The sequence below is a fragment of the Cynocephalus volans genome, chromosome 15, assembly GCF_027409185.1.
Source record: "Cynocephalus volans isolate mCynVol1 chromosome 15, mCynVol1.pri, whole genome shotgun sequence".
NCBI lineage: Eukaryota > Metazoa > Chordata > Mammalia > Dermoptera > Cynocephalidae > Cynocephalus > Cynocephalus volans.
This window is the reverse complement of record NC_084474.1, coordinates 42,435,239-42,454,434: the sequence shown is the minus strand read 5'-3', so window position 1 is coordinate 42,454,434 and position 19,196 is coordinate 42,435,239. Positions and strand designations below refer to the sequence as shown.

Sequence of the window (19,196 nt, the reverse complement as noted above, 5' to 3'; positions counted from 1 at the left end):
TGTTTATTTATTTATTTATTTTTATTTCCCACAAATAAGTTAGAACATGTGTTATTTCTCTTTCTGAGCCTGACTTGTTTCATTTAATATAATTTTCTCTAAGTCCATCCATGTTGTTGCAAATGGTAGTATTTCATTATTTTTTATAGCAGAGTAGAATTCCATTGTGTAGATATACCATCGTTTCCTTATCCACTTATCTGATGATGGATATTTGGGATGGTTCCAACTCTTGGCTATTGTAAATAGTGCTACAATAAACATGGTAGTACAGGTGTCCCTTCAGCATGATGATTTCCATTCCCCTGGGTATATTCCCAGCAGTGGAATAACTGCGTCATTTGATAGATCTATCTGTAGTTGTTTGAGGAACCTCCATACCATTTTCCATAAAGGCTGCACCATTTTGCAGTCCAACCAAAAGTGTATGAGATTTCCTTTTTCTCTGCAACTTCATCAGCATTTATCATTCTCAGTCTTTTGGATATTAGCCATCTTAACTAGAGTGAGATGGTATCTCAAAGTGATTTTGATTTACATTTCCTGAATGCTGAGTGATGTTGTACATTTTTTCATGTGTCTGTTGGCCATTCATGTATCTTCCTTTGAGAAATGCCTATTCAGCTTCTTTGTCCATTTTTTAGTTGGGTTATTGATTTTTTTTTGCTATAAAGTTGTTTGAGTTCCTTGTACATTCTGGACATTAATCCTTTATCAGATGTATATTTTGCAAATATTTTCTCCCACTCTGTTGGTTGTCTTTTCACTCTGTTGATTGTTTCTTTTGCTGTGCAGAAGCTTTTTACTTTGATATAATCCCATTTGTTTGTTTTTCTTTAGTTCCCTATGCTTTTGGGGTCATATTTATGAAGGCTGTACCCATTCCTACATCCTGGAGTGTTTCCCCTATGTTTTCTTTAAGGAGTTTTATTGTTTCAGGATGTATATTTAATTCTTTAATCCATTTTGAGTTGATTTTGGAATATGACAAGAGGTACAGGTCTAGTTTCATTCTCCTACATATGAATATCCAGTTTTCCCAGCACCATTTGCTGAAGAGGCAGTCTCTTCCCCAGTGTGTTGACTTGGTGCCTCTGTCAAAGACCAGATGGCTATAGGTATATGGGTTGATTTCTGGATTCTCTATTCTATTCCATTGATCACTGTGTCTGTTTTTATGCCAGTACCATGCTGTTTTGGTTATTATAGCTTTATAATATAGTTTAAAGTCAGGTAGTGTTATGCCTCTAGCTTTATTTTTATTGCTCAGGATTGCTTTGGCTATGTGTGGTCTTTTGTTATTCCATATAAATGTCTGGACAGTTTTTTCCACTTCTGAGAAAAATGTCTTTGGAATTTTGATGGGGATTGTACTGAATCTGTAGATCACTTTGGGTAATATGGACATTTTCACAATGTTAATTCTTCCAATGCAAGAATATGGGATATCTTTCCATCTTCCTGTGTCCTCTTTAATTTTTCTCAACAGTGGTTTGTAGTTCTCTTCACAGAGATTTTTCACATCCTTGGTTAACTTTATTCCTAAGTATTTTACTTTTTTGGTGGCTATTGTAAATGGGCTAGTTTTCTGGATTTCTTTTTCTGCATGTTCACTGCTGGAGAATAGAAATGCTACTGATTTTTGTGTGTTGATTTTGTATCCTGCTACTGTGCTGAAATCATTTATCAACTCTAAGAGTTTTTTTGTAGAGGCTTTAGGCTGTTTGATATATAGGATCATGTCATCTGCAAAGAGGGACAGTTTGACTTCATCTTTTCCAATCTGGATGCCCTTTATTTCCTTCTCTTCTCTGATTGCTCTGGCTAGTACTTCCAACACTATGTTTCATAGAAGTGGTGAGAGTGGGCATCCTTGTCTAGTTCCTGTTCTTAAGGGAAGAGCTTTCAGCTTTTCCCTGTTGATTCCTTATTTGACCTATCCAAAAGCTCCAGAAAGTCCACCAAATTCTTTGAGTTCTACCTCTAAAATATTTCTTCAATCCCCCTCTTTTTCCCTCATCAGCTCTAACCTAACCTATCAAAGTGACTTCTTTCCTTATCTCCATGTCTTTATGCTGCTCTTCTTCAACCCATCCTCTCATTATTCTACTTCACCAAAATACAAATCTATCTGTTCATATCCTTCACTTGCTTAATACTCTGCACTGGCTCCTCTTTGCTTACAGCTTAATGTCCAAACTCCTAAACAGGTCATCTAAGACCCATTATAACCTGGCTCTATACACCTTTCTTTTTCAGGCCCAAATACCATTACTCCTGCCTCCTTCTGCCACCTGACCCCCTCCATGCACACACATTCTGTTCCAACCACACCAAAATACTTACTGAATATGTCTTGTTCTTTCACATCTTTGAACATATTGATCTCAAGGCCTAAAAGGCCAGTCTGTCATTTCTCTGTCAAAGGTCTGCTAATCCCTTAAGACTTAAACTTCCTCTGCAAAGCCCCTCTTTGACACCCCTGGCTAAGTTCAGTGTAATTATAGTACTTGGTAAATATGCTTACCATTTATTATTAGCTATTTATTTACATCTTTGCTTCTCCATTAAACTCTGAACATCCATATAGCCTGTCCATCTAACTCATATTTATATTTGTAGTACCTATAGTAGAAACTCAATAACTGCTTGATGGATGAATAAACTTCTCAGCATAATAAGATTTTAAGAAAGAATCAGTAAAATGGAATCTACAACAACAATTTTTTTTGCGGAAGCTGGCCGATATGTGGATTCCAACCCTTGACTTTGGTGTTATCAGCACCACGCTCTATTGAGTGAGCTAACCAGCCAGCCCATACGATAACAATTTTTAATTAGAAAAAAAAATTATTCTGATTTTATGGTCCTAATGTTCACCTATATCTGTATTGTTTCAGGTGTGTCAGATTTTCTTCCACTGCAGCTCAGATTTCACCATTCTTAAGCAGGCTTATAAATGTCTTACTCAGTGTGACACACCTGAAGAATCTTGATGCTGAGAAAGAGCCTGGTGACCTTTGAAAAATGTATACATTGCACTATGATAATAAGAAAGCAAGAGAGAAATACACCAAAAGTCTGGGAATCCATAAATAGTTATAAGCGTGATATACAAGCATACTTCAAAACATGTGTGGAGAAATTCATATTACCTTTTCATTTTACTTTTCCACAAACTTTTTGAAGTACCCTCATATTCATCAGGCAGGTAAGGAATAGGGGTTCAGAGAGAGGGGCTCATATTAAGATTTTCTTAAATGGAATCTACAGGTTACCCAGTTCCAACATGAATCCCATGAGCTGCAGTTTGGAAGTGGGATGGAAAGGGCAAATGTGGACATGAGGATATGAGAATGGATAGAGCCTCTGCAGGCCGTGTAGACTCAGCCTCAGACAGTAGAAGGAAGAGGAGAGTGATGGCATTGAGGGAAGCTGGTGAGACCTTCATAGTTCACTGATTTATACATTACACTCTGTACTGGTCTGCTTGCATATTTTCTATTCAGAGGGAAAGTTCATTAAAGCATATCAGCTGTATTATTTTTCTATTATTAAGTAACAAATTACCACAAACATAGTAGCTTAAAACAACAATCATTTATTAGCTCATAGATCCCTCAGTCAGAAGTCCAGGTTGGCTCGGCTGGGTTCTGTGCTTAGCATCTCACAAGGCTGAAATCAAAGGCTAGGCTAGGCTCTCATCCAGAGGCTCTGGAGAAGAATCTACTCCCAACCACATTCAAGTTATTGGCAAAATTCAAGTCCTTGAGGTTGTAGGATTGAGGTCCCTGTCTTCTTGTTGTCAACTCGCCAAGGATAACTCTCAGCCTCTTAGAGACCTCATGCAATTCTTATCAGGTAGCCGCCTTCTTTTTCAAAGTCAACAATGGAGGATTTCTGTCAAGTAAAATCCCCCTTCTTCAAATCTCTGATTCCTGGCTCTGTCACCAGCTAGAGAAACTCTTTGTTTTTGAAAGGCTCATGTGATTAGATCAGGCCCATGTGTATAATCTCCTTATTTAAAGTCAATTATGCAATATAACATGAACTAATTATGGGAGTAAAACCAATAACATTTATTGTCCCCAGGATTATGCATAGCATGTATACCAAGGGGCAGGAAATCTTGGGGTTATCTTAGATTTCTGCCTTCTATGCCAGCTATAGCTTTACTTGTAATCATACAATTTAATAACAGAAACAAAGTCATCAGAATCCAATATGTTCAAGAATGACCATTTGCTGTTTGTGTATTCTAATTTTTCAGTGACAAATCTATATTCCACCAGCACTATTTCCATTAAACTGAGTGTCTGAATTGGTCTATCCAATTGCAAAAAGGGGCAGGTAATAATCTTGAATATGTAAAGAAAAGACTTAATTCATCCCTGTATATATCTCTCATTTAGCCCAAAAAGCAAACCACTTGCAGCCCGTTTTATTAATGAGTATGCAGATGCCCAGCTACACAACCTAGTGAGAAGAATGCATGAAAGAACAGCCCTCTACAAGAGAAAATTGGCAGAGGGAGATATGTCCTCACCAGAAGCCAGCCCGCAAACTGGTAAGCATTGTTCCCTCAAAGACCGAAGTTATGAAGGGACATATATTTTGCAAATGTTTCAGTGTGGGACCTCCAAAAGCAGACCCTGAGACAACAATTTAGGTGCAAATAGTTTATTTTGAGAACGATCGGGGAAAGTGAGAGTGGCAAGAGAGAGAAGGGAGTTAAGACAATAAAGATGTATGTGCTAATGAGCACGACAGGGTGCAATAGTCAATAATAGTGTATTGTATATTTCAAAATAACTAAAAGAGTAAATTTCAAACATCTCATCATAAAAATTATAAGTAATCGAGGTAATGGATATTTAATTAGCTTGATATAGTCATTCTACATTGTATACATATAGCAAACATCACTTTGTACTCCATATTATGATTTGTCAATCAAAAATATTAACAGTTTTAAAATGAAGTGTTCATGAAAGGGTCACTGCTGTGGCCACCAGGCTTGATTCAGCTGAAAAACTGTGTGGATCAGAACTAAGAATTATCTTAATGAAAGAGGAAGAGGCTGGAGTATCCATCCACCAACTCCTGCCCCTCATTGCTTGAGGGTTGCTGCTGGGCCCTGCTGTTAACTCTCTAGTACTTTAGGCTTATCTGCTGTCTGAGAAAACCCTCAGACAGAAAGGCACAGGGAGACTTCTGCAGATAATCCCTGGGCTCAGGGTATATGTGTGAGCCACCAACAGTGTCTGCTATAGCAAGTTTTATCGTAAATATTAATTAAGAATACCCATAATATACAAAGTGAATATTATAAAAATATAAGAACAGTACCTGAGTATCTAACAGAGCAAAGGACATCAGCAAACTAATCACATAAGGGAAGGGAGAATTATCAACCTCCCTAATAATTACAGAAATGTGTTGATGAAAAAATAGTAAGTACAATAAAGTAGAACACAAAAGTGATATATACTATGATTGTAAAATATTTACGTATAGATAGAAAAAAGAATAGAAGTTTGGTTGTTTAGTAACAGATAAATACAAATCAGATTGTTAATTACATGGGATGAAGTGGAGAGTTTCCTTATAGTTCTGCATTAAGGGAAGATGGGTTTTCTAAAGAAACTTCATATTGTATAACAGCTTATTCATAAAGAGAAGAGGCTAAAATAAATTATAGTCATTATAGTTTGATAAAGATATATTCAAAAAATATTTCAAGCTTTGTTTTCTCATAACTTGAAGAATATGTATGAGGATAAAGCACCACACTAAATGGTGGACATAAGTAATGTTCTGTTCTGTGTGAATCTGAAACTCTGACTTTATTTATGCTCCAAAATATGTGAGAATCAAGTTGCATTTAAAATATTCTATTTGCATCACCTTTATGACACTTTATTAGCGAGCTTGAAATCTGCTGTGTATTTCTAAATTCCAGTGTTTTTATTATCTTTTATTTTTTTATTATTTTTATTGTACATATTGAAAGAGTATGACAATGTTTTTATGTATATGTATAGTGAAATAAATGTCACTATTTTAAATGTCACAAAGGTTTTGCCTCATCTCTCCTCTGAGAGGGGAAGATTCTCAACTGTTCTGACTTCAAGAAATCCAAGCTTTTTGCTGACTAAGCTAACTTAAGTTAACTTAACCACTTAAAAAATGTTTCTTTTTTCTTTTCCTATAAAGCAAAGCCCACAGCGGTACCATCAACACAAGAAAGCAATGCTAACCTGAAAGAAGAACATTACTATGTCCTACTGTGTTTTAAGATTCAGAAGTTACCCCTGACAGAATACCTAAAGCAAATAAGACTTCCAAGAAGCATAGATTCATATACAGGTACCATCAAAAGTTGGACTTTCCAGTGAGAGGGCTGTCTATTACCAAGAACCCCTGCAACCCAACGTTGCAGATAGCTTCTGGCTTCCCTAGCACACGTTCAACTGTCTAGGATCGTTTGCCCCCTCTGTTGGCGACAAGAGGTAAAATATCCTGCCCATATTTAAAAGACATTTCAAGACCTGTCTGTCCTGCCCCTAACACATTTGCAAAGAAGACCCCGATGCACTCAGCAATATGTACGCTGACACCAAAGGAAAAAAAAAAAAACATTATAAGGTGTCATTCTTCTTCCATGACTTAATTCTGGTAATTAATGGAACAAATCCCCTCCTGTGGCCTTCTGTGGACAGAGGAAGGTGATGTGTAAAGGGACATGGACTGCTTGATAGACTGATTCTTTGCCCTCACCACCCAGGCCGTACTCCCTCTGGCAGGATGTGGCCTTTCTCCCCACTTCCCTGGTGATCCTGCAGCTTATCTACCAAGGACCCAGAGACCTGTTGCTGCAGTGACACCTGAGCAGGTTCCCTCTGGCTTTTGTTGGGTTTCCATTTTCCTGAGCCAAATAGTGCAGTTAGCCATGGGGACAGACTCAGAGCAGCCACTTCTCTAGGAGACCAAAAAGAGACTGTCCACTCTTCTCTAGGAGACCGAAAAAAGAGTTGATCAGATCACTTAGCATCCCTTGTAAAGACCAGCAGCTCCCACTCTTGAGGCACAATTGTGTGGGATGTTTAATAGAGCCTTATACAGGAAATTGCTTATCTCCCAAGGGTAGTGCCCCAACTCTACCAAACTAAGCAAGGAATTGTTTTGTTTGTTACATGCCATTTGGATTACTCCATTGCTGTTTTTCCAGATCGACTTTACCTCCTGTGGCTCTCAACTGTCACCATTGCCTATAACTGGAACTGCTGGATTATCCCACTACGCCTAGTCTTTCCATATCAAACACCAGACAACACACACTACTGGCTAATTACAGATGGCATATGTGATATCATCTACATTTGTGATATGCTGTTAATCCAGCCCAGACTCCAGTTTGTAAGAGGAGGAGACCTAATAGTAAGTGGGGTTCAGAAAAAGCAGAAACTGACAAATAATATCAAATTGGACTACAAAAAAATCAATTAACAACATTGTTTTATTAAATGTTTGACTGGCTATCTCTGCATGGATGGGTCATTAACCACAGGAAACCATCAATAATAATAATAATAGTAATAATAATGCAATAACAGTAAAACAACCATTGAGTGTTCATTATGTGCTGGAGAAAATGCACCTCTCTGTGCCTTAGTTTCCTCTTCTTTAAAATGGGAGTAACAATAGTAGCTTCATAATGCTGATAGGATGATTAAATAAATGAATGCGTGTGAAGTGCCTAGAGCAGTGTCTGGTGCTTAGTGATTATTAAATGTTAGCTATCATTATTATTTTACTTAATTTATTAATGATGCCTGACTTAATCCTTTCAATGATCATATGAAAAAGATATTATTAGCACCATTTACAGATGAGATAACTGAGGTCTCAAGAGGGTAGGTGATTTGCTCAAGGCACAAGGCTAGAAAGTAGCAGAGTCAAGATTCAAACCCAGGCCTTGCCTCCAAAACCAGGCTGGTGCAGGTTGATGAGTTTTTCAGAATTTGATAAAACTCAAGGATGCAAAGATAGTGCCACATCTGAAATGTCAAAACCGTATATATATATATTTTACCTTACTTAGGTAAAATATATATATAAATTATCAATGCAAATAGAAGAAACAATTTAATATAAATTCCTCTAGCAATCAAGTCTCAAACAATCTGTGAAGTAGTTGTTTTCTATCACATTTCAGTCTCCCATTCACCTCAATATCTTTCTTAAGACAGGTATTATTTCATTCATTAGCACCTACTCAACCTTCTTAGGAGACAGCCTGGTATTGTGAGAAAGTGCTAGGCTGTAAGTTTTTAGGACACATATTGAATTTTGTTTATTGTATAATCAGTACCGAGCACAGTGTCTGCACATAGTACAGAAATCAAGTTCAAGGTTTCAGACCTGGACACTTTGGGAAAACCTAACTTAAAAAGCAAAGCTGAAATGTCAGTGTAGATTCATTGCACTGTCCACTACGATAGCCACTAGACACATGTGTCTATTCAAATTTAAATTTTAAGTACTTACAATTCAATAACATTAAAAATTCAGGTGTCTCAACCACACTATCCATATTTCCAGTGCTCAACAACCACATGTAGTTCACAGCTGCCATAAGGGATGGCACAGAAAATTTCCACCATTTCCAAATATACTACCAGATAGTGCAATAAGAGAATGAGAGAGCAATAAGCCATCAATATCTCCATCAAGAGAGCCAAGCCACAGAGAGGAAACCCCACACCTCACAGATGTGTGCAAATCACAAGCACATAGAACTCTGCCGCGGTTGTGTTTGTTTTGTTTTGTTCTTTAATGAATATGGTATACTTGATCTATATTCTTTTCATTCTTTATTTTCCAAATTCATCACATCTCATTTCTCATGATCAAATGCGATGCCCTCCCTCAGAAACTAGCATTCTTATTCTTAGGAGGAATTATCTTCTCCTGCATTTATTCTCGGTGTTGGGATTTCAGAGTCAATCCAATCAATCTATAACAAAAAGAGAAAAATACATTTTCACAAGCACATAGTCAAGCCTTATAGCCTCGGCCCCTTGGCCCCTTCCCCAGCTAACTAGAAGGATGCTTCCTTTCAAACTGACATGTGACGTGCACTGTGGCATCTCCCTCACAAGTCCCAGCAAGGACTGCACAGAACATGTTCCCCAGTGTCACAGGAGGAAGAGCAAACTGACAGTGGATATGACACCATAGGTTCATATATATTTTTAGAGAACACAGGTAGTTTCCTTAATCTCCTGAATATTTTCTTTTTAATCTCCAGGAGATCTTAAGGTATCAAAAAGCTGAATGGAGTAGTTTTGGTTATTTTTTCTTTTTTAAAAAAATTTTATTTTCTGGGTAATGCCTTCTATATTTGAAATCTTTCCTAAAAAGAAATTCAAAAGGCAAGAGCCAAAGCTGTAGCAAAAATCTATTCAAAATATTCCTTGTGCAGACTTCAAAGCATTAGTTAACTCGCCAGCACTATCCCCAGAGCTCAGTGGCAGCTTGATGAATGATGACGACGGTGTACAAATAAGAAGTAAACACCACACAGACGAAAAAAAGAGCACTAATTTCAACCTCCATTAGATGCACAAGGTGGGGGAAATCAATGTTTGACAAATAGAAAATGACAAAATCAGTAAGGGGAGACTTTTATTTTCAATTTTTCAAGAGGCCTTTGCACACAATGGAGTGTTAAAACCAAGAAAAATAACCAATGAAAACACACTCAACGGGCCCTATTTAAAATGCATTATCACAAGCTACAAATATAGAGCAGGAAATAATTGCTTTGTTTGTTCAAAAGAAGTTTAATGGTTTCTTTAATTTAGATAAGTAGTTTTAAGCCTTTGAAACTTGATTGCATGTTGCTAAGAAGACTGCATGTGGAGTTCTCAACCTGAAGATCTCACTACATTTAGCTATCCATGTTACCTTTGGTGTACACCACCAAATCATTCATTCATTCATTCAACAAATATTTACTAAATACCTACAGTTGCCAGGTAGGTCTACCTACCTACTATTTATTTATTTATTTATTTAATAAGTACTGCATCCAGGACAGCAGGATGGAAATATTAATTCCCCAAGGACTTGAGAGAAAACATACAGGTAATAGACAACAGATTGAGGTGCTAAAAGCCATAACAAAGGGAATCAAGAGAGTTTATAAATTTTCTGCAGCATTTACTTATATTATTTGTCTTCTGAGAGTGGTGCTGAAGAACTGACCTGAAGAGAATTAACCACTCCCTTCTCTGTGCTCCACACACTTTACTCATAATTCTATTGTTTAATTTTGTTAAATAAAAATTAAGCTAATTATGACGTAGCAGAAACAGACAGACCAGGGTCAAAATCCACTTCTGAAATTTGCTAAGAGCCTTACTTGAAGAAAATAAATTTACCCCCTCATTGAATACAATCTTCTTCATCCATAAAATGGGAATAGTAGTACCCATCTCATAAATCTATTGTGAAGACTAAATAAGACAGTGTGTGCACCTAGCCCAGGGTCTGGCATATAGAAAATGCACAGTAAATTGTTGAATGAATTAAATGAATGGATATCCACACATTTAACCTTTTCCTCTTGTCTCCTATTTGTATATATACCTCTCCTTCTTACCCAATAATAAGTTTCTTGAGAGTAGGGACAGTATTCATTACCCTATCTATCCTAGAAACTCGAAGAGTATACTCAACATTCAAGAAATGTTTGAAGGAGTGAATAAATGGAAATCTTGGTTCAAGGATTTTCTTTTCTTGAAGTTATCTAATCTGCATTATAGCTGTTTCAGATGATATTATTTTTAAACACTTTTTCTATCTATTCTATGTAAAATTAGAAAGTTTCTATGAATTGTTTATCAGAAAAGGAGAATAGTAAGTAAATATACTAACACCTGGTTGGAGCTTCTTCACAAACTCTCTGTTGGAAAAGTCTTTAGGTTCAATTAGCATACTCTTCCTAAAGCAAGTCTTCCCTGAAGATATGTTGCTTGCATAATGATGAAGGTTAAAAGAAAGAGAGAATTAAATAGGGTGACATTTTAAAAATTAGTGCCTAATTGTTACCAGTAAGCATGCTGATCCTCAGAAAGCTAATGATGCCAAATTTATTTTGTGCTCTAAAGAAAAGGGATTTTAAAATCTCTAGATGGTATTTCATTTAATCTAGCAAGTTTTAGTTGCATTTGCATTTATTCAATCACAGGATTATACACAACCCTGAAAGTAAAGGGATGAATGTGCTAAAAACATTCTTCCTGAGTGGAGGGAGGAGGCAGTATATTAACTCAACTGCCTAGCCCTGGAAATGTGTCTGTCTGTCCATATAAGCTGTGAGGTGTTTTACTCAAGCTTGGTACGTGATTTACAAGGCTACAACATAAACCTGTGTCTATGTCTACCTGTGGCTCAGTAAGACCTTCTGTTTCACAGTAAAAACCATTAAATGAGCATGACATATATTTTCTAATATATTTCTTTAAATTTAGTATGTGTATATGGGTAAGAACTATAGCCAAAAAATGTTAAAGAGGGGAGTCAGGAATTAGGGAGTTGACTAAACAACCTTCAACTTGCTACGTAGTAGGTTAAAACATTTGATCTTAGGACAGCCTGGATGATAATTGTTAGAAGATGTTGCTTCTATGGGTTCAAGTTATAATACACTGGTCAACTAATAAAGAATATATAGAAAGTTCCTTTCTACATATAACTGAAGCATATGACTATAAATTCAATATTAGCATTAATTCTTTTAAGTCTATTAGCCATTGCCTTCCTATTTATCACTTATCACACGTTTATTGATCACTCACTATGTGTGAGATACTGTGTTAGATACTGAGGAAAGGGAGGACAAAGATATGGACCTTACTCTCTTATATAGTTCAGAATATGAAGGACAGACAGACAAAAGAAGGGTGGAATTTTAGGTTGCAAGTCATGGTGAAGGTGAGCCCAGGGTGTAATGAGGCTCAGAGAAAACCATGTGAAGGAGGGTCCACTCAGTCCAAATCCTGATGGATGATTTGGAGTTAACTGCACCCACCTGCCCCTGCAAAAAAAAAAAGAGGAAAACAGTTCTGAGTTTTGGAAAAGCATGGGCAAAGGTGTCAAGGTGAGAAAGAGTGTGTGTGTGGGATGCTGCAGGAGGTGAAGGGAGCAGAGAAAGGAGAACCTCATATACCATGAAAGGGAGATGGATTTTTTTTTCTTAAAGTCATGTGGAGTTGTAGGAATTGACATAAATGGGGATTGTTAAATGATCTGATTTAGAGAGATCAGATGGCTGCCACTGTAGAATAGATTGAGGGAAGCAAGACTAAAGGTCAAATACCAATGCTAAAAGGAGAGAATGGACATGAGAAAATTTTAGGAAGAAGAATCAGTAGAACTTGGTTACTGGCTGGATGAGGGATGAGTGAGAGTGCAGATCACTGACAACTAGAGAGGAGGATATTCATAGGGGAATGGAGAGTGTTGATAAGTTCAGGTTTGGTGAAGGTGAAATTTGAGATGAGAGGAACTGCTAAGTAGAGAAGACAATAAACAGGCAACTGCTTGTGTGGGTCAACAGCTCAAGTGGTATTAGGTAGAGCAGAGATTTGGTAGCATCAACATACATTGTGATCTTTGAAACTATAAAAGCGGGTGAGATTCTCAAGGAAGCAAGTATAAAGAGAAAAGAAAAGAGAGATAAATCCTGAGGAATGTTGACTTGCAAATGGCTAGCCAAAGAGTCCAAGATGAACAACAAAAAGCAGCACAGAAGTAAAGGAAACCCCCAGTGGCAGGGCAGATTCTTTGGAAAGAGAAAGTTTCAAGGACAAAATTGTCCAAAGAAAAGTCAAATGTTTTATTTATCTCTTCATTCCTTCATCTATTTATCCACTTAATAAATATTTTGGGGGCTTTTAGTATATTTCAGGCAGTAGTTATATGCACCTTCTAAAAAAAAAAAATCAACTCTGTCCTCAGATAGATTGACATTTAATTGAGTAGACTGATAAATGAACCAAGAATACACATGTCATTTCAAAATATGATGCGTACCGTAACAAGATGCTAAGTACCATTAACTGTCCCCTGGGTGTGATAATTAGAAGGTCATTGGTGGCCTTCACACTCTTAGTATTGATGGAATGAGAGAAGTGGGAAGAAGCCAAATTGTCACCAAATTACCTTGGGTTGAGCATCAATGCGAGGGAAGAATGTGTAGTAAAATAATGCAGGCAACTCTTTTGAGAAGCTTGACTGTGACAAACCATAGGTCAATAACAAAACAAAAATGAACACCAAAGCCAAAGAAAGTTTTTTGTTTATAAGATGTGAGAAGATGGAGCCTATTTATAGGGTAAAGTTGGAAGGAACCAGTAGAGAGAATAAATAAGAAGAAACAAAGTAAGAAAATAATGGATACAATTGGCTAAAATTAATTGAAATATAAATGTATTTCAGATGGATTCAAATGAGCTCAAGAGACACTACAGGAGTTCTGCAAAATTTTGGGTAGGTGACTTCCAAACAATTTCAAAATTGTACAAGTAATCCATTAGCATTTTTACTTTAAGTCCCATCTATAGATTTGTATAAGCAAATCTTCTTCCTTTGTCATGAAATTCATACAGATGAAGTTTTATTAGAAAAAGGTAGGCCCGAAGTTTTTGCCTCTCCATAATTACATGATACATTTCCTTGTATGTGCAAATGGGTAATTCAACATATGGGTCTTTGTTAAGCAGATCAAAATAAGATAGTGCCTACATTTAAATTCCAATTTAAACGTCAGTAAAGGAGTATGAGATGTACTTTTCCTTATCCACAGAATTCTAGCCTCCGGTTCATGCAGGATGATGGTGTAAGAGTCTGAAAAATTGCTTCTACTCCTGTTTCTTTCTTGTTCATATAAACAAAATAAAAAATAGAAAAGAAGCAATTATTTAGATAACATGGCATCTTCCTTTCCTCAAATAACAATATAATCTTATGTTTTTTTGCCCATAATTATCTTTAAAGTACTGTCTTATCTTTTGTTTGTTTCTCCTGAGAAATAGGCAGAGATTGAGTGTTATCCAAGGTTACCCAATCTGTATGACTGAACTCCAGCCTCCCGCTTCAAGGACAACACTATAGTGGCCTCAAATTTTGTTAAAAAATACAAATTTGGGTTTAGATCCCAAACTGTCCCTTTTGGAGATCTATAGTGATTAAAATCCCTTTCAATTTGCTTTTATCTGCAATTAATTTTCTTTGAAAAAAAATACCACATACTTAGGCGCATATTCATAAAAGATCCACACTACTTTGATGAACTGTACAAAGGGGATGAATATTCTTTGTGAATGCCACAAGACTTATTCCAGACTCTTAATTACTTTCTTGAGTTTGAATAAGGGCTAAATTAATTCATATAGTTAATCTGTGTTTATAAATGTAAGATTTTACATTTATTTGTGATCACTCTCCCTTTTGGATTCCCTTAGCTCATCCTGCCTGTCTTATGGCATTGCATTATAGTTATTTCGTACTTGGTTATTCCACTATGAGATTATTAACTTCTTGTGGGCAGAAACATCTTACTCCTATTTCAACCCCAACATGCTTTGCAAAGTGCCTTGCAAAGAGTTTACTGTCGCTCAGGACTTCCTCAATTCCATTTTCTACCATTTGTTGAGAGTAAATCATCTCTGTCTATACAAATCCATGCTGATGTGTTCATATTAATATGACTAATTACTGTCTGCTTAGAGAGCCTTATGATTTGAGCCAGAAACCATGCTCCTGGGGTAGCACTAGACAAGTCAGCTCTGTGCTCCTCTTTTCTCACTTGTAAGACATTATTTTAGAAACTCTTCTGTACACTTTTCAACTTGTTACAAGGATCGATATTTGTAGGGTGAAATCAATGGGGTTTGACGATATGATGCAATTTCTAAACCAATACTTTTAGTAGGTAACCTGTTTATAAAAGCCACTCTGCTTAATTCAAACTATAAGTTTTATTTCTGCTCTGTGTCAGTAGGCTTCGATATTCTGTTACACAATTAATTACTTTGACCGTCTATTTCATAGATCTGGAGTTATAATATGCTTTTAACTGCTCTTAATTGTCTTAATATATCTCAAATTTTTTAATGAACCCTATTTTTTAAGACCACATAAAATTTAATAAAAATGAATAATTATTTTACATAAAAGAACTTATTATCACAAAAGTATGCAAATGTGATGTCATTTCATAATTACCGGGGTAATGGAAGTCCAGAATAATTTAAACACATGAAAAATTAAAAGCGTTTTTATACTTTAGCTATAATAGTACTTACAATAATTTCTTCCATCAGAGCTGCTGATTAATTATAAACAGGTCTTATTTCTTTCTTCTCTTCTCTCTTAGCCTGCACAGTCCCTGATACACAGTTTTTTATAGAAGTTTATTGGTAGCAAAATGGCCCAGAGTAAACAATAATAGAAAGCATTAAAGAGCCTGGATGAACCAGAACAATGTACTCAGCTCTGAACACTGGAGAATTGTCTAAAATATAAAAATATACCACTACAATGAATGTGCAATGATTTCAAATAAAATAAAGAAAGACCTTGATTTTCAGTCCAAGTGCCCCATGTTTAAAACACTATTAAAATATATTTTAACATTTGTAACTATGCCATCACTGAAGTATATGTGACAGCTCAACAGAAGTCCCAGTAAATGCAGCAACTAAGGAGAGATAAGATGCATGAAGGTGGAAGTGAGATACATTGGAATGAGGCTACAAAATAATGTTCTTGTTTGGATATGTCTTTGGATGTTTTCATGCATATTTAACTGAAGACAATTTTGGATTAAACAGCAAACAATTCATTGTGACTGGTCGACTTTTACACATATTGGTATAAATCTATCCATGCCCAAAAAAGCATATAAACACAACATAATTGTGAACATGTTCTTCCAACAGTTGGATGTCGCATCAATAATACCATTTGATGTTTTCTACTTCTTCTTTGGGTTTAATCCAATATTTAGAACAAACAGGATGTTAAAGGTAAGATACTATATTTAATTGCCTTCTACCTGTAATACTGAAAATCCTGAAGCGATTTAAAATATTCTAAAATTACCAATATTCTTAATTTTTCCTGAACTGTCCTCCATCTTTCTGCCCCCATCAATGCTATGAATTTTTTTAAAACGAATGAAGGAAAAATATCATTGCTTCTACTGATGGAAGTTGCTCTTGGTTACTTTTATTCTATATCTCATAACAGATATTTTTATAATCTAAAATAGGAATGCTTTTGTACTTCTAAGTACAACTACAATTACAAATTAATCTTTTATAATTTTTTTCTATCTGTCCTTTTTGATCAGACAATTGATAAATGCCTAGAATATGAGCTGCAAAATAAAGGAGTTAGATTAGATTACCTCTAAGTTATTTTACTCATCCAAAATTCTATAACTCTAGAAAAAATGAAAGCATTTTTTTGTATCACAAAGTTATTTAATATTGAATACAACTTAAATGTTCATCAAAGGAAATTAAATATACTGAGGCACATCTATATAATAGAATACTTTGTGGCTTTAAAAAAATAAAGAGGAAGCTCTTTATGTACTGTAATATATCCAAGATAAATAGCTAAGTAAAAAAAAAAAAAAGCTAGTTACAGAACAATTTATAAAACAATGTTAATGTTAAATTCTGTACAACAGAAGAAAAAATATTCAAGAGAATGAAAATTCAGTACACAAATACTGAAAGACTACCAAAAATACCTAATAATAGTGGTTACCCAAGGTGGAAAGGGGAGGCGAGAAAGAAAATAAAAATGGACGGGAGCAAGGTAAAAAGCAGAACTTTTGAAGGTATATATTTTATACGGTTTTTGAACTATGTGAATATATTACTTATTTAAAAAGATACTAAGACAGAAATATTGAATAACTCATAGATTCACTGAGTACCTAAAAGGAATTTAAGGAGAGTCAAACTTTGAAATTTTAAATACATATATCTTTATTAATAGCAATGATAACTTCTATTTCCAAAAATAATTTTCTTAAAAAGAATAGAAAATATTTTATAAATTTTGGGTATTATCACTTTTGCATCTTGGGATGACAAGCTAGCATAACCTGGTGATACCGTTGCATTCTGACAACAGCAGCAGCAATGATAGCCACAGCTGCCATTTGTTGAATATACGCTTGGGGCTACATACTTTCCTAAAACTTTATATTCATTATTTCATTTATTTCTCCCACCAGCTTCATTTTAGAGATGAGGAAAATGAGAATTCGCATGGTGAAAAAAATATGTTTAAAAACACTGCTGATGACTGGCAGTATCTGGGCTCTTATCACATATTTATCTGACTCCATATTCTTCATTATAATCAGTTTGGCAGATAAGCCTCAGGCTGAAAGTACTTTCATTCTATGTCCATGATTTTTCCAAGTTAAAAGGGTCCTTACCCCATATTTTCATACATTTAAGACAACTCTAGAGACTTCTGGTTTGACCATGGGGTGTGAGTATAAACTGAGGCAGAACACAACATTCCAAGCAGCCTAGTGATCCAGCCCTTCCTCATCAAATTTCTAGTCTCACGTGGAAGTTTCAGGCGGTGTCTACTCAGAAATTAGCAATTTTCAGAAAGACTCAGACTCCTATGGATTTGGGAGTTTGGCATTATTATAAAAGCTTATGAAATGCCAACTCTTCATACTTCATCTCTGCACCCCTAAGTTATCTAAAAGCCCTCTGTATCTAGTAGTTTTCTTAAAACATGACCCTGAAAGTCAACATTGATCTTCTTTTTCTAGCTCCGTAGTCTAGTCATTTCACTTATTTATAAAGGCATCACAATGCACAATTTAATGCACAATTCTCAAGAATATTTATCATCTATCTGTCTCCAAGTTATAAATGAGAAAACAAATTAAGAATATAAAGGTTTTCCATAGTGAACACTTCAGCTAAATTTAAAAATCATGCCTTTGTGCAAACCTCTATTAAGAGCATAATAAACAGCTTGTCTGGTTAGCTCAGTTATTTAGAGCATGGTGTTATAACACTAAGGTCAAGGTTTCAGATCCCCGCAACGGCCAGCCACAAAAAAAAAGAAAAGAAAAAAAAAAAGCACAATAAACAAGTTACCACAAATTGAAATGATCATAATCTGAGTGTTTGAGGGATTTTCTCCTACTCAGGAATTCTGGAAAAATAAATTATTTGTCTATATTTCTAGTTAAGTAGTCCTTACTCTTATTTATACTATGTTTAATTTCAAACATTCTATTGCAGTCACATAGACATTGGGTGAAATTTTGAACTCAGTAATCTCTAAGGTCCCCTCTATCTGTAAGATCCTACGATTCTAAGCACATTAAATACATTAACTCACATATGCACACAACCCTTTTAGGAGGCATAGTCTCTTATTGCCCCATTTTACAGATGAGAAAACAAAGGTATAGCAATAGTAAAAGACTTTTCCAAGGTCACACGGTCAGCAAGTGGCAGAGATAGGGCAGGCATTTGGCTCAGGTTTTTATGCTCTTACTCCTGTGTTGTACTGCCTATTGTAATAAAAAAAGAAGTGGGGGGTAGGAGGGCATGCAGGCAGTTAGAGTCTAGATAAAAATAAAATGAAGCAGGAAGAAATCTTGAGGGGAATAGCAACTCTGTTTGGATTGGATGCACATAAATTCACTGTATCTTTGAATAATGTCAAGAACAGCTAGCCAATGTTAACACTTACTAGACTTTAAATTTTGTTGAAACAAATACACATTTAATGCAACTTGCTGAAAAATGATGCTAACATTGAGCAACAGGACTTAACATCTATTCATGACTTCAGTGTACCATATTTTTCCTCTTTCACTTATGTTTTTTGGGGAGTATGATTTTAACTATCTACTACATCCTTTAAAGAGAAAAAGGAAAAAAATGTTTTCTCAAGCTTGATTTCCAACAAGCATTACAAATAAGAGGGTAGAGTGTAGAAATAAAATAAAGCAAGAAACTCTGGAAGTTTGGCATCATGCAAAATGTACTGCCCAGAGGAAAATCCAACTAAACAAACCTGGTTATTTTTTAAAGACATGAATAAATTTATTTTCAGTAATAAAT

General features: G+C 35.6%; 1 protein-coding gene across 1 annotated transcript in view; it reads left to right on the top strand.

Annotated features, from left to right (window-relative positions):
- CNGB3 (cyclic nucleotide gated channel subunit beta 3) overlaps positions 1 to 19,196 on the top strand; it is a 141,324-nt gene that overhangs the window by 65,564 nt on the left and 56,564 nt on the right. Inside the window, 5 exon segments of the mRNA XM_063080035.1 lie at positions 4,413 to 4,567; positions 6,217 to 6,369; positions 7,232 to 7,440; positions 13,510 to 13,560; positions 16,014 to 16,100. Coding sequence (XP_062936105.1) covers positions 4,413 to 4,567; positions 6,217 to 6,369; positions 7,232 to 7,440; positions 13,510 to 13,560; positions 16,014 to 16,100 — 655 coding nt within the window.